General features: G+C 35.7%; 1 protein-coding gene across 4 annotated transcripts in view; it reads right to left on the reverse strand.

Moving 5' to 3' along the window:
* The window catches only part of CEP162 (centrosomal protein 162), a 107,903-nt gene continuing 92,538 nt past the window's right edge, over window positions 1-15,365 (reverse strand). For all 4 annotated transcript variants that reach the window (XM_034991147.1, XM_034991143.1, XM_034991146.1 and 1 more), the window contains 2 exons: window positions 14,792-14,926; window positions 1-1,683 (listed from right to left, as the gene is read on the reverse strand). In XM_034991147.1, coding sequence (XP_034847038.1) covers window positions 1,474-1,683; window positions 14,792-14,926 — 345 coding nt within the window. In that variant the 3' untranslated portion in view covers window positions 1-1,473. The remainder of the gene's footprint in view (window positions 1,684-14,791; window positions 14,927-15,365) is intronic.

Consider the following 15,365-nt stretch of genomic DNA (forward strand, 5'->3'; position numbering starts at 1 on the left):
TATTTGATGTTTGCACTTCTTATGTTTCAGAATCAACCATGTTTGTGCTTGGAATGAATGGCTAATGGACAGTCAAGAGGGAGGGGTGTAGCTATAAATTAATAGGTTTGCAGATAAAAACTACACAAAAGTACACTCAATTAATAACCAAAATAGTTTATGTTATAACTTAAAATAAAATTCTTTCACATAAAAAATAGCTACCTTTAATGCTTGTTCTACCCTCTTAAAGGACATAAAAAATGTTGAACATTAAGACATTAATTGAATTACTTAATTTCCACATTTTACATTTGCTACCCATAATTTCACCAAGATCTATTTCACCTGTCTTTTACAAAGTATTTCACTCTTTATTATTATTTCAGAATTGCACTTAGTGGCATATGGTCATTGAGCACTTGGAATGTGGCTAGTCCAAACTGAGTTGTGCTGTAAATGTAAAACACACCAGACTTTGGAGACTAAGTATGGAAAAAAATGTAAAAACTCGTTTTATACTGCTATTTTAGATATATTACATAATATAAATTAACAAATTAATTTCATTTCCTTCTTTTTAAATGAGGCTATAATAGGAAACTGAAAATAACATGTGCCTCATACTCTACTCCTATAGGACAGCACAGGGCCGGAACACTTGAAAACAAGGTGGCTACAGCTTGAATTTACCAGTATTTTATATACGATCTGCTTTTGGAAATGGGCATTGTAAAAAAGAACAATCTGGCTACTTTTATGCATGCTTTTAATTTTTTCTAATGAACATACATTACTTTTTAAATAAAGATGTTATATTCTGTTTATAATCTAAGACTTTCAAAAAAGGACTAGTATTTAAGACCTGGAGCATAAAAGATTAAAACAATGAAGAAATCGAATTCCCCTGTTACATGTGAACTTCTGTCAGGTGCAAACATGAGGCAGCCAGAGGTAGAAGTGGAAATCTGGGAGAACGCAGAGCGTTCACTGTCTGCTGTACAAAGTTATCATTCTTGTCAATTATTGTGGAAGCTCTACTACTCTGGTGACTCGCTGCATCTGTCCAAACCACTGTGCTCACGTTCTTCTCCATGTTTCCATGAGAAAGAGGAGCTGTTTTTCTGGCACCAAGGATTCAGAATACACACTTAGTCAAAAATGGCAGAGTATGAGCAATTTTTTTCTTTCTGCATCTAGACTAGAAGTTAAGACCTGTTCCAACTAATCTCACTCGTTCTAATCACCAGACACAAAGGGACTTGTCCATAAATTACTTAACATGTGACTGCTTAATGATTTTCAGTAAAATACAGCATAATATTTTTCCTTACTGGGTTAGGGCAATTTATTTTGAAATGTTGCTTTCGTATTATTTGCTTCCCGGCCACACACTGGAACACTTGTTTTCAAAAGCCTTCTTCTGACAGTGGCATAGTCCCATACACCCTCCATCTTCAGGGCTTTCCGTGAGGTCCTGGGAAATCCCAGTTTCTAGTAATACTCTGGCGCATTCACGTCATCTGCAAAAGCAACCGGCACAACCACCCCCTGCCGGTGCAGCTCTCGAAGAACATCTAATATGGAGTCTAATTCTGTGCGGAACTTGTCCAACTCACGATTCTTCAACTGAGCGAGTCTTTTCCATTTATCAATTTCTTTGTTTTGCTCAGTTTCTACTACTTGGTGTGTTTGCTGTATTATCTGAGGAAAAAAAAATTCACATTACCGTTACAATTCACAGTGGGATGAAGACTTAACAATCTCAAAGAACTCAAGTGGGACAATGCTGACTGTAGAGGGGAGGGAGCAGGAGGGGGAGCCTTACCTAATGGGATCCAGTGTCAATCAATAGGCTGGTGGGTGAAACGGGTAAGAAGTGGGAACTCTAAATCTGATAGGGAGTTAGGAAGCTTTAGTCTTTTTTTTTTTCTTACTCAAAACTTAAAAAAAAAAAAACATTTAAAGCATCAGAAATTTCTAATACCTTAGTATGAATCCAACCCCCCCCCGCAAAAATGTTGTTCCTCTTAAGAATAGCACTTGAGGTTCAATCAAAACAGTTCTAATATACAACACATGTCATTAATGCACATTTTAACAGTAGAAACGATAAAAGAACAGGCATTTTACATATGTTAACTCATTTAATCCTGCCAACATGAGGAGGTGAATTCTATATATTTATCCCCATTTACCAGGTAGTTTCTGGAAATGGGGGCACAGATAAGCAAAAAATAGTTTGCCCAAGATTCACACACAACTGGTTAGAGGCAGAGTCAGGGTTTATACCCCAGCAGTCTGGCCTCAGAGTCCCTGCTCTTAACTACCACCGTAGACCGTCTTGCTCATGTGGATGAATTTTTTCAACCTGAAATGGGTACCCTGTCCAGTAACTTATAATACAGTTCTTATAATTTCAAAATGTCTTACCATAAGGGAATCATTAGTCAAGTATTACAAACCACAAAAAGCTGGACATATTAAAACAACTAGCTAGGGGCGCCTGGGCGGCTCAGTTGGTTAAGCAACTGCCTTTGGCTCAGGTCATGATCCTGGAGTCCCTGGATCAAGTCCCGCATCAGGCTCCTTGCTTGGCAGGGAGTCTGCTTCTCCCTCTGACCTGCCCCCCTCTCATGTGCTCTTTCTCTCATTCTCTCTCTCTCAAATAAATAAATAAAATCTTAAAAAAAATAAAATAAAAATAAAAACAACTAGCTAGGGCAACAAAAGCAATAATGTTTCTAATTATTAAATATGTTGGACCTCTGTAATATAACTTTTATCTATAATTCTGTCTGGCTATAGAATAACTTCATAACTCTAAAAGCATTGGAAAAATACTGTGTAAATAGATACTTGAGTTAAGGGAAACACAAAATGCAGTATGAACTTTCAATTCTAAGCTTTAAAATACTTGGAAAATTTTGGATGTCTATTGAAATTTAGCATTTAACCAATTTTTTCCAGATATATTGATATAATTGACATATAACACTGTGTAAGTGTAAGGTACACAATGCATACACTGTGAAATGATTAACACAATAAAGTTAACATCCATCATTTCACAGTTTTAAAATTTTTTCCTTATGATGAGAACTTAAGATTTACTTTCTTAGTAACTTTCAAATATACAATAGACAGACCAATGGAACAATTTAGAGCCCAGAAATAAACCCATGTCTTTATTATGTTAAGGTATTCCTCCCTTCCTCCCCTCTTTCCTTCTTTCTCTCTTTCTCTCTCTCTCTCTCTCTCTCTCTAAGATTTTATTTATTTGACAGAGACACAGCGAGGGAGGGAACACAAGCAGGGGGAGTGGGAGGGAAAAGCAGGCTCCCCGCAGAGCAGGGAGCCCAATGCGGGGCTTGATCCCAGCACCCTGGGATCATGACCTGAGCCAAAGGCAAACACTTAACAATTGAGCCACCCAGGTGCCCCAAGGTATTCCTTCTTTCCCTAATTTGTTGAGGTAGGTTTATTTGTTTTTTTAAATCATGAATAGATACTGAATTTTGTCAAAGGCTCTTTCTCCATCTAATTAGATGATCAGAGGATTTGTATTTTTCATTCAATTAATGTGATGCATCACATTTATTGACTTGCATATGTTGAACCATCCTTACATCCCAGGGATGACTCCCACTAGATCATAGTGTTTGGTCCTTTTAATGTGCTGTGGAATTTGGTTTAATATTTTTTTTGAAAATTTTTGCATCTTTATCAGGAATGTTGGTCTATAGTTTTTCTTTTCTTGTAGTGTCCTTACCTGGCTTTCTTATCAGGTTAATGCTGGCTTTGTGAAAATGAGCTTGGGAGTGTTTCTTCCTTTTCTACTTTTTGGAAGAGTTTTTTTTTTTCCCAAGACTTTATTTATTTGAGAGGGAGGGAGAGAGAGAGCCTGCACAAGCAGAGGGGAGAGGGAGAAAGAGGCTCCCTGCTGAGCTGGGAGCCTGACATAGGGTTCGATCTCAGGACCCTGGGACCATGACCTGAGCCGAAGGCAGGTGCTTAAACCAACTGAGCCACCCAGTCGCCCCACTACTTTTTATGAGTTTGAGAAGGATTGGCATTAATTTTTTAAAAGTGTGGTAGAGGGATGCCTGGGTGGCTCAGTCGGTTGGGCGTCTGCCTTCGGCTCAGGTCGTGATCTCATGATCCTGGGATCAAGTCCTGCATAGGGCTCCTTGCTCTGCGGTGAGCCTGTTTCTCCCTCTGTCCCTCCCCCTGCTTGTGCCCTCTCTGACAAATAAATAAAACCTAAAAAAAAGTGTGGTATAATTTACCAGTAAAATCACCTGGCCCTGGGCTTCTCTTTGTTGGGAGATTTTTGATTATGGATTCCGTCATCTTATTAGTAACTGTTCTATTCCTATTTTTTATTTCTTAATGATTCAGTCTTGGTAGGCTATATGTTTTTAGCAATTTACTGATTTCTCCTAGGTTGTCCAGTTTGCTGGCATATAGTTGTACATAGTAGTCTCCTATGATCCTTTGCATTTCTCTGGTATCAGTTGTAATGTCTCCTCTTCCATTTATAATCTTAAGTCCTTATTTCTTGGTTAGGCTAAAGGTTTGTCAATTTCTTCTTTTCAAAGAATCAACTCCTAGAGTTTTGTTAATCTTTTCTATTATCTTCCTATACTCCATTTCATTTATTTTTGTTCTAATCTTTCTTTCCTGCTAACTTTAGGCTTATTTTGTTTTTTCCAGTTCCTTGTGCTGGTAAGTTAGGTTGTTTATTTGAGATCTTTCTCTTGATTTAGGTACTTCTCACTATAATCTTCCTTCTTAGAACTGCTTTTGCTGCTACCCATAAGTCTTGGTATGTTGTGTTTCCAATTGGCTCAAGATACTTTTTTTTTTTTAAGATACTTTTTAATTTCACTTTTAATTTTTAATTTGATCCATTTGTTATTTAAGGGTATGTTGTTGAATTTCTATGTATTTGTGAATTCTCCAGTATTTTCCCTAGCGATTTCTAGTTTCCTATCATTGTGGTCAGAAAACATACTTGCTATGATTTCAATCTTAAATTTGCTAAGACTTATCTTGTGTCCTACTATATTACATATCCTAGAAAATTTTCTTTGTGTGCCTGAGAAGAATGTATATTTTGCTGTTGTTGGAGGGACTGTACTGTGTATGTCTGTTCTGTTAGGTCCATTGTGTCTATAGCATTATTTAAATCCCATGGTTTCCTTATTGATTGTTTGGATGTTCTATCCATTGATAAGAGTGACATATTAAAGTCCCCTACTATCATTGTATTGCTGTTTATTTCTCCTTTTAGTTATTGTTAGTGTTTGTTTTATATATTTAGGTGCTCTGATGTTGGGTGCATAAATATTTATAACTGATATATCTTGATGGATTAACCCTTTTATCATTATATAATTACCTCTGTCTCTTTTGGAGATTTTTAGCTTATAATCTATTTTGTCTGATGTAACTATAGCTACTCCTGATTTCTATTATCATTTGATTGAAATAACCTTTTTCTGTCCCATCACTCAGTCTGTGTTGTTTTTAAGGCTAAAGTCTTCTTTTAGGTGGCATATTATTTGGACTATATTTCATCCATTTGGCAGTTTCTGTGGTTTGAATGGAGAATTTAATCCATTTACATTTAAAGAAACTACTGATAGATAATGAATTAATATTGCCATTTTGGGGGCGCCTGGGTGGCTCAGTTGTTAAACGTCTGCCTTCGGCTCAGGTCATGATCCCAGGGTCCTGGGATCGAGCCCCGCATCGGGCTCCCTGCTCCACGGGAAGCCTGCTTCTCCCTCTCCCACTCCCCCTGCTTGTGTTCCCTCTCTCGCTGTGTCTCTCTCTGTCAAATAAATAAATAAAATCTTTAAAAAAAAAATATTGCCATTTTGTTCCCTTCTGACTGTTTTGTAGATCCTATGTTCCTTGCTTCTTATATCTTGCAGTCATCTTTTGTGATGTGATGACTTTTTGTAGTGGTATGCTTTGAGTCTTTTATCATAATCTTTTCTGTAATTAGTACAGGTTTTTCCTTTGTGGTTACCATGAAGCTTACATAAAATGTGATATATTTATAACAACCTAATTTAATTTTAATAGCATACCTAAACTTTACATTTTCATTCCATGCCCCCCAAACTTTAGGTTACTGAAGTTAAAATTAATTTTTAATATTTTGTATCCAATAACAAATTAGTGTAGTTGCAGTTATTTTTAATGTTTTTTTACCTAGAGTAAAAACTGTTTTAAACTAGAGTTGTAAATGAATTAGGAATCACCATTACAATATTAGTGAATCTGACTTTGACGACTTATTTACCACTGAGTTTTTACACCGAACATTCGTATGTTTTTACGACGTTAACTGGTTTCATTTTATTTTCACCTGACAAATTCCATTTAGCATTTATTTTAGTGGTAATGAATGTAATTAGCTTTTAATGTTTATTGTATGTGTATTGTGTATGACATAATGATTGATGTTTGCATAGTCTGCGAAAAGATCACATAATAGTAGTTAATATCCATTGTCATACATAGTTACAAAACGTGTTTTTCTAGTAAGGAGAACTTTCGAGACCTACTCTTTAACAGCTTTCAGATATACAATTTATTTTATTAACTATAGTCACCACACTGTACATTACATCCTTATAACTTATTTACTTTACAACTTTAGAAGTTTTTTACCTTTGTCTCCCTACATGCATTTTGCCTGCCTCTCATGCCTTGCCTCTGAAAACCACCTATCCTCTATGAGTATAGCATTTAAGAATTTTTAAAGTAACTTTTTAAAAATTTCTGATAGTTTTTTATTAGTGAATAGGAATGCAACAGATTTCTGTATATTGGTTTTGTATTCTGCAACTTTACTGAATTCATTTTTTTTTTAAATTATGTCACCATACAGTACCTCATTAGTTTTTGATGTAGTGTTCCATGATTCATTGTTTGTGTATAACACCCAGTGCTCCATGCAATACGTGCCCTCCTTAATACCCATCACCGGGCTAACCCATCCCCCCACCGCCCTCCCCTCTAAAACCCTCAGTTTGTTTCCCGGAGTCCATAGTCTCTCATGTTTTTTGATAAAGTCTTAGGATTTCTTATATAAATCATGTCATTTGCAAAGAGTGACAGTTTTACTTTTCCAATTTGGGGACATTTCATTTCTTGAATAATTGCTCTGATTAAGATTTCCAATACTTTTTTGAGTAAAAGTGGTGAGAGTGGGCCTCCTTGTTTGTGATCTTAAAGGAAAAGCTTTCAGCTTTTCACCATTGAGTATGATGATAGCTGTGGGCTTCTAATATGTGGATTTTATTATGTCAAGGTACATTCCCTCTATACCCCATTTGTTGAGTTTCTATCAGGAAAAGATGTTGGATTTTGCCAAATGCTTTTTCTGCATCTATTGAGATCATTTTATGATTTTTACTCTTCATTTTGTTAATGAGGTGTATCACACTGATTTGTGAATGGGGAACCATCTTTGCATCTCTGGAATAAATGCAACTCGATGGTGTATGATCCTCTTATAACATATTGCTGAATCTGACTTGATAATATTTTGTTCATGATTTTTGCATCTATGTTCATGGGGGACACTGACCAGTGTTTTCGCACATAGTTTTGGTACCAGGGTAATGCCGGCCCTGCAAAGTAAGTTTGAAGAGTTCCCTCCTCTTTTATTGTTTGCAAATGTTCAAAATGGATTGGTACTGATTCTTCTTACATGTTTTTAGAATTCACCAGGAAAGCCCTCTGGTCTTGGACTTTGTTTGTCGGGATGTTTTTGATTACTAATTCAATCTCCTTACTAGTAATCAGTCTTTTTAGATTTTCTATTTCTTCATGATGCCTTTTTGGTAAATTTTATGTTCCTAGGAATTTATCCATTTCTTTAAGTTGTCCAATTTGTTGGTGTACAATTATTCATACCAGTCTCTTATGATCCTTTATATTTCTGTGTTATCAGTTGTAATGTCTCCTCTTTCATTCTGATTTCATTTATTTTAGTTTTCTCTTTTCTTGGTTAGTCTAGCTAAAGGCTTGTTAATTTTATCTTTACAAAGAACCAACTCTTAGTCTCTTTGATCTTTTTAGTCTTTATTTCATTTATTTCTGCTCTGATCTTTTTTTTTTTATTTATTTATTTGACAGAGAGAGACATGGCAAGAGAGGGAACACAAGCGGGGATGGGGAGTGGGAGAGGGAGAAGCAGGCTTCCCACCGAGCAGGGAGCCCGATGTGGGGCTCGATCCCAGGATCCTGGGATCATGACCTAAGCCAAAGGCAGATGCCCAACAACTGAGCCACCCAGGCGCCCCTCTGCTCTGATCTTTGTTATTTCCTTCCTTTTGCCAACTTTGGGCTTCACTTATTCTCTTTCTAGTTCCTTGAGGTGTAAAGTTGTCTATTTGAAATCTTGTTTCTTGACATAGGCACTTAATGCTATGAACTTCTCTCTTGGGGGATGCAGCAAAAAATAGTTCTAAGTTTTGATATATCGTATATCCATCTTCAACTGTCTCAAAATATTTTTAAATTTCTCTGTTGATTTGTTCTTTGACCTACTGGTTGCTTAAGAGCATTTGGTTTCATTACACACACTTGTGAATTTTCCATTTTTTTTTCTTGTAATTGATTTCTAGTTTCGTATCATTGTATTTGGGGGAAATTGGCCTGTTATTTCAATCTTCAATTTCTTAAGACTTGTTTCGTGGCCAATATATGATCAATCCTGGAAGATGTTCCATGTGTGCTTAAAAATGTGTATTGTTAACTTTCGGATGGAATGTTCTGTATATGTTAATTCCATCGTACCTAATGTGTTATTTCAGCCAATGTTTCCTTAAGGTTTTGTGTCTGGATGATCTATTGATGAAAGTGGGGTATTAAAGTTCCTGACTTCTGATGAGCACTTCGGGTGCTGTATGTAAGTGTTGAATCCCTAAACTCCACACGTGACACTAATATTACACTGTATGTTAACTGGAATTTAAAAACTAAAAAAACAGATCCCTACTATTGTATTGCTATTTTTTCCTTTAGGTTTGTCAAAATTTGCTTTATGTATTTAAGTACTTGTATGTCACATTATATGTTCTTTTTGGATCACTCCTTTATCACTATGTAGTGACCTTTGTTTCTTATTATTGTTTTATAGTCAGTTTTGTCTGATATAGTTAGCCAAGCTTTCTAGTGGTTCCCATTTGTATGAAATACCTTTTACCATTCCTTCACTTTCAGTCTGTTTCCTTATATCTGAAGTGAGTCTTCAGCAGGCAGCCTATAGATGGGCCCCCCTTTTTTTTTTCTTTCTTAAATCCATTCAGCTACTCTGTCTTTTCATAGGAGAATTTGGTCCATTTACATTTAAAGTAATTATTGATGGGTATGTATTTCCATTCTGTTAATTATTTTCTGGGTGTTTTGTGGTTCTTCTATTCATTTCTTTTCTTGTGCTCTTCCTTTGTGATGTGATGTTTTCTTAGTGGTAGGCTTAGGCTGATTTATTTATTTTTTATTATTTTTTTAACTTCATAGTTGACATACAATATTCAGGCATACAACTAGTGATTTAATATTTATTTACATTACAAAATGCTCACCATCTGTCACCATACAAAGATATTACAGTATTATTGACTATATTCCCTTTGCTGTACTTTAAAATCTGTGACTTAGTTATAACTGGAAGTTTGTATCTCTTAATCCCCTTCACCTATTTCACCTGTTACCCCATCCCTCTCCCATCTGACAATCAGCAGTATGCTCTCTGAGTCTGTTTTGTTTTTGGATTCCCCATGTGAGTGAAATCATACAATATGTCTTTCTCTGACGCACTTCACTCAGAATAATATGTTGTAGCAAATGGCAAGATTCCATTCTTCTTTATTGCTGAGTACTATTGCACTGTGTGTGTGTAAACACACAAATACATGTGCATATGTAGCACATCTTTACTTACTCATGTACTGATGGATCCCTAGGTTGTTTCCATATCTTGGCTATTGTAAATAATGCAAGAAACATAGGGGTGTATATATATTTTTGAATATGTTTTTGTTTTATTCAGGTAAATACCAGAGGTGACATTGTTGGACCATACCATATTTTTCTTAAAATTTTATTAATTTGAAAGAATGAAAGAGCAAGAGAGTGCACCGGGGGGAGGAGGGGCAGATGGAGAGGCAGACTCCCCACTGAGTAGGAAGCCTGACCCTGGGGTCACAACCTGAGTTGAGGCAGATGCTTAACTGGCTGAGCCACCCAGATGCCCCAGTATTTCTATTTTTAAGTTTTTGAGGAACCTCCATATGGTTTTCCATAGTGGAAGGAACAACTTATATTCCCACCAACAGCACATGAGGATTGCCTTTTCTCTACATCTTCACCAACACCTGCTGTTTCTTGTATTTTTTGTACTATCCATTCTAACAGGTGTGAGGTGATATCTCATTGTGGTTTTGATTTGCATTTCCCTGATGATTAGTGATGTTGAGCATCTTTTCATGTGTCTGTTGGTCATCTGTATGTCTTTGTAAAACTATTCAGGTCCACTGCCCATTTTTAAATTAGATTTTTGTTGGCATTGAGTTATGAGTTTTTTATATGTTGTAGATATTAACCCTTATTGGATATATCATTTGCAAATACCTTCTCACATTCAGAAGGTTTCCTTTTCCTTTTGTTGGTTTCCGTTGCTGTGCAAAAGCTTTTTAGTTTGATGTAGTCCAGTTGTTTATTTTTGCTTTTGTTCTCCTTGTCTGAGGAGACATATGCAAAAAAAAAATGCCAAGACTGATTTGAAGAGTTTACTATTTTTGTAGTTTTATGGTTTCAGGTCTTACATTTAGGTCTTTAATCCATTTTGAATTTTGTTTTGTTTTGTTTTGTTTTTGTACTGTTGATATTTTCATAGGGATTGCACTGAATCTGCAGACTACTTTGGGTACTATGAATATTTGAACAATATTCTTCCAATTCATGAGTATAGTATATCTTTCCATTTATTGTCATCTTCAATTTCTTTCATCTGGGTCTTAGAATTATCAGAGTACAGGTCTTTTAACTCTTACATTAAATTTACTCCTACATATTCTTTTTGATGCAGTTATAAAGTGATTGTTTTCTTAATTTCTTTTTGCTAGTTTTTAATATATAGAAATGCAACAGATGTCTGTATCCTGCAACTTTACTGAATTCATTTATTCTGATTTTTGGTGGAGTCTTTAGGGTTTTCAATATACAGTATCATGCTATCTATAAAGAGCAACAGTTGTACTTCATCCTTATCAATTTGTATGCTTTTTATTTCTTCCTGATTACTGTGGCTGTGAATTCCAGTACTATCTTGAGTAAAAGCACTGAGAGTGGACATCCTTGTGCCTGATCATGAAAAAGCTTTCAGTTTTACGTTAGCTGTGGGTTAGTCATATATAGCCTTTATTATGTTCCCTCTATAGCCTGTATGTTGAGAATTTTTATCATGAATGTATGTGGAATTTTGTCAAGTGCTTTTTTGCATCTGCTGAGATCATCATATGATTTTTATCTTTTGTTAATGTGGTATATCATGTTGATTTGAAGATACTCAACCATCCTTGCATCCCTGGAATAAATCCCCCCATATTGTGGTGAATGATCTGTTTAATGTATTTTTGAATTCAGTTTGCTAATATTTTGTTAAGGATTTTTGCATCTATGTTCATTAGGGATAGAGTCTGTAATTTCTTCTTTTTTGTAGTGTCTTTGTCTGTTGTTGGTATCAGGGTAATATTGGCTTTGTAGAATGACTTTAAAAGCATTCCCTCCTCTTCAGTTTTTTTTTTTTTTTGGATAGTTTGAAGAGGATGGTATTAATTCTTTACGGGTATAAAGAATTCTTCCAACATTTAAAGCTATCTGGTCCTAGACTTTTCTTTGTTGGGAGTTTTTTGATTACCAATTCAATTTTGTTACTAGTAATTAGTCTGTTCAAATTTTCTAGTTCTTCCTGATTCAGTCTTGGGAGACTGTGTATTTATAGACACCCATTTCTTCTAAGTTGTTCAATTTGTTGGCATATAACTTTTCATAGTAGTAGTCTTTTATAAACCTTTGTATTTCTGTGGTATTGGTTAATTCCCCCTCTTTCATTTTTGATTGTATTTACTGCAGTCCTCTCATTTTCTTGATGAGTCTGGCTAAAGGCTTATCAATTTTGTTTATCATTCAAAGAACCAGCTCTTAGTTTCATTGATCTTTTCTATTTTTTGGTCTCTATTTCATTTATTTTTGTCTTGATCTTTATTATTTCCTTCTCCTATATTTGAGCTTTGTTCTTTTTAGTTCCTTTAGGTGTGATGTTAGATTGTTTGAGGTTTTTTTTTTTTTTTTAAGATTTTATTTATTTGAGAGAGAGTGAGCACAAGTGGGTAGGGAGAGGGAGAAGCAGACTCCCCACTGAGCAGGGAACCCAATTCGGGGCTTGATCCCAGGACCCGGAAATCATGACCTGAGCCAAAGGCAGACACTAACTGACTGAGCCACCCAGGTGCCCAGAGATATTTCTTGTTTCTTGAGGTAAGCCTGTATACCTATAAAAATTTTCCCTCATAGAACTGCTTTTGTTGTGTCCAAAAGATTCTGGAATGTTGGGGCGCCTGGGTGGCTCAGTTGTTGGGTGTCTGCCTTCGGCTCAGGTCATGATCCCGGGGTGCTGGGATGGAGCCCCACATCGGGCTCCCTACTCAGTGGGGAGGCCTGCTTCTCCCTCTCCCACTCCCCCTGCTTGTGTTCCCTCTCTTGCTGTGTCTCTCTCTGTCAAATAAATAAAAAATAAAGTCTTTAAAAAAAAAAAAATTCTGGAATGTGTTTCCATTTTTATTTGTCTCAAGGCATTTTAAAATTTCCTCTATGATTTCTTCATTGACCTATTGATTATTTAGTAGCACCTTGGTTAGCCTCCATGTATTTGTGTTGTATTTTTTTTTTGTAATTGATTTGTAGTTTCATACCATTGTGGTTGGAAAAGATGCTTGTTTTGATTTTAATCTTACTAATATTCTGAAACTTATTTTGTGGCCTAATGTGATCTATCCTAAAGCTCATTCCATGTGCATTTGAAAATGTATATGCTGCTGTTATATACAGCATATTACATCCAATATCCATTAATTATATCTGGTCTAATGTGTTGTTCAAAGCCACTGGTTTTTTAATTGATTTTCTGTCCAGATGATCTATCCGTTAATGTAAGAGAGGGTGTTAAAATCCCCTACTAATATGATATTACTGTCACTTTCTCCTTTTATGTATGTTAATATTTGATTTATATGTTTAGGTGCTCCTATGTTGGTTGCATAAATATTTACCATTGTTATATCCTCTTGTTAGATTGATCCCTTAATCATTATGTAATGCCCTTGTCTCACGACTGATGTGTGTTGCTACCTTTTTAAAAGATTTCCATTTGCATGGGATATCTCTTTCCATCTCTATGTTCAATCTATATGTCTTTAGGTCTGAAGTGAATCTCTTGTAGGTAGCATACAGAGGTTTTTTTTTTTCTTTCTTTTTATCCATTCAGTCACCCTATGTAAGAATGAGAATCAATCACACTAATCTTTGTCATCCATTTTACATTTTGTAGTTCCTATAACGATAAAGAGCTAAAATTCTGATATGATTAAACAGCTAGGGTTTCTCTGTGGGACTCAGGTCAACCATAAACCTTTGCATTTCTGTGGTATTTTTTGTTTTCAAAGTATATATACATTTACACTGTTACAGACTGAATTTTTTCTGTGTCCCCAACAACCCCCCTTTCATACATAGAAGCCCTAACTCACAGTATGGCTGTATTTGGGGTAAGGAACTAATTAAGGTTAAATGAGGTCATAAGGATGGGGTCCTGATCAGACTGGATTAGTGTCCTTATAAGAAAAGACATCAGCGAGCTCTTTCTCTCTTCGCCCTCCCTCACCCCAAGGCACACGTGTTAAGGAAAGGCCTCTGCAAGCCAGGAACAGCATGCTCACCAGAATGAATCAGCTGGTAAAAAAAAATTTTATGTTTTCCAAGCAACTCAGTTTGGCAGCTCAAGCAGACCAATATACTGTTCAAGCAAAGCTAAATATCAGCAGAAAGGTTAATGCCTAAAAACATCATGCCCTTACTTCTGCCATTTTTAATTTCTATTAATTTATCTGTTTGTAGTTAAGAAGAGTAATTGTGATATTACTAGTGCTGGGCATATGTTTTAAATGATTACTTTTTAATATAATTCTACTTCTTACAAACATTTATGAAATGAATATGGAATATGGCTTCCAAAGACTCATTCCCAGGATAAAACGCCTAACATTTTAGGCAACCATCAATGATTAAGAACATGAGGGGCACCTGGGTGGCTCAGTTGGTTAAGCATCCAACTCTTGGTTTGGACTCAGGTCGTGATCTCAGGGTCATGATCAAGCCATGCATCAGGCTCCATGCTCAGCTTGGAACCTGCTTGAGATTCTTTCCCCTCCTCCCACTCCCTCTCCCTCTGCTCCTTCCCCTGCTGTGTTCTCTCTAAAATAAAATCTTAAAAAAAAAAAAAAAAAGATACAAGTTGTTTCTCTGTTATTCCAGAGATAAGACCAATCTTTAAATTTCAAATACATAAAGTCTTATATGCTCTTAAAAGCTGTATTTTTATTCTTAATATCAATACACAATGAAATACTTTAGGAAGTGTTGGCTAGGGATGGCCAACCTACAGCAAACTGGAGGTACTTAAAAGTGAAGAGCTATACAAATATGTAAATATAATTTACTACTTTACCTGTTGAAGTTCCTGCTCTCTTTGCTGATGTCTCATTTCCATCTGTTTAATTTTCTTTTCTAAGCCCATGAAATGTTTCATCTCTGGTGTATGGTTTTCTCTGGCTTCTCTTAGTTCTTCTAGGAGTTTTGTAATCTAAAATTGAGATACGAAATAAATGAAAAACTGGTAAGAAAAATAAATTTTTTACCAGGTAGTTTTAAGAATATTTACTATATTTTCTTTGTATAAAATTTCTCTACAGAAGAGGCTTCTGGTTAATAAAAATATCTTGAGTTGTTAGAATTAATAGTTTGCATTCCCTATGTTCAGGAAGAAAAGGCTCATCCTAGCTCTGAAATGACCTCATAATCCAAAAGGTTCTAGATGACTGGATCACCTCCTCCCATGTACGCCAGGCTGATTACAGCATTCAAAATGAAGGTAGGCACTGTCTTTGGTATATTTAGCTTTGCTAACAAAGTATCAATGTATTTAACAAGGTTGATTACTTTTAGGGTTATAGAATACATTTAAAGCACCCTACACAGTATAGCACCCAACACACAGAAGAGTTCAACCTCTTTCTGAGAAA

This window comes from Mirounga leonina, unplaced genomic scaffold (assembly GCF_011800145.1).
Source record: "Mirounga leonina isolate KUSES-001 unplaced genomic scaffold, KU_Mleo_1.0 Mir_53, whole genome shotgun sequence".
Taxonomy (NCBI): domain Eukaryota; kingdom Metazoa; phylum Chordata; class Mammalia; order Carnivora; family Phocidae; genus Mirounga; species Mirounga leonina.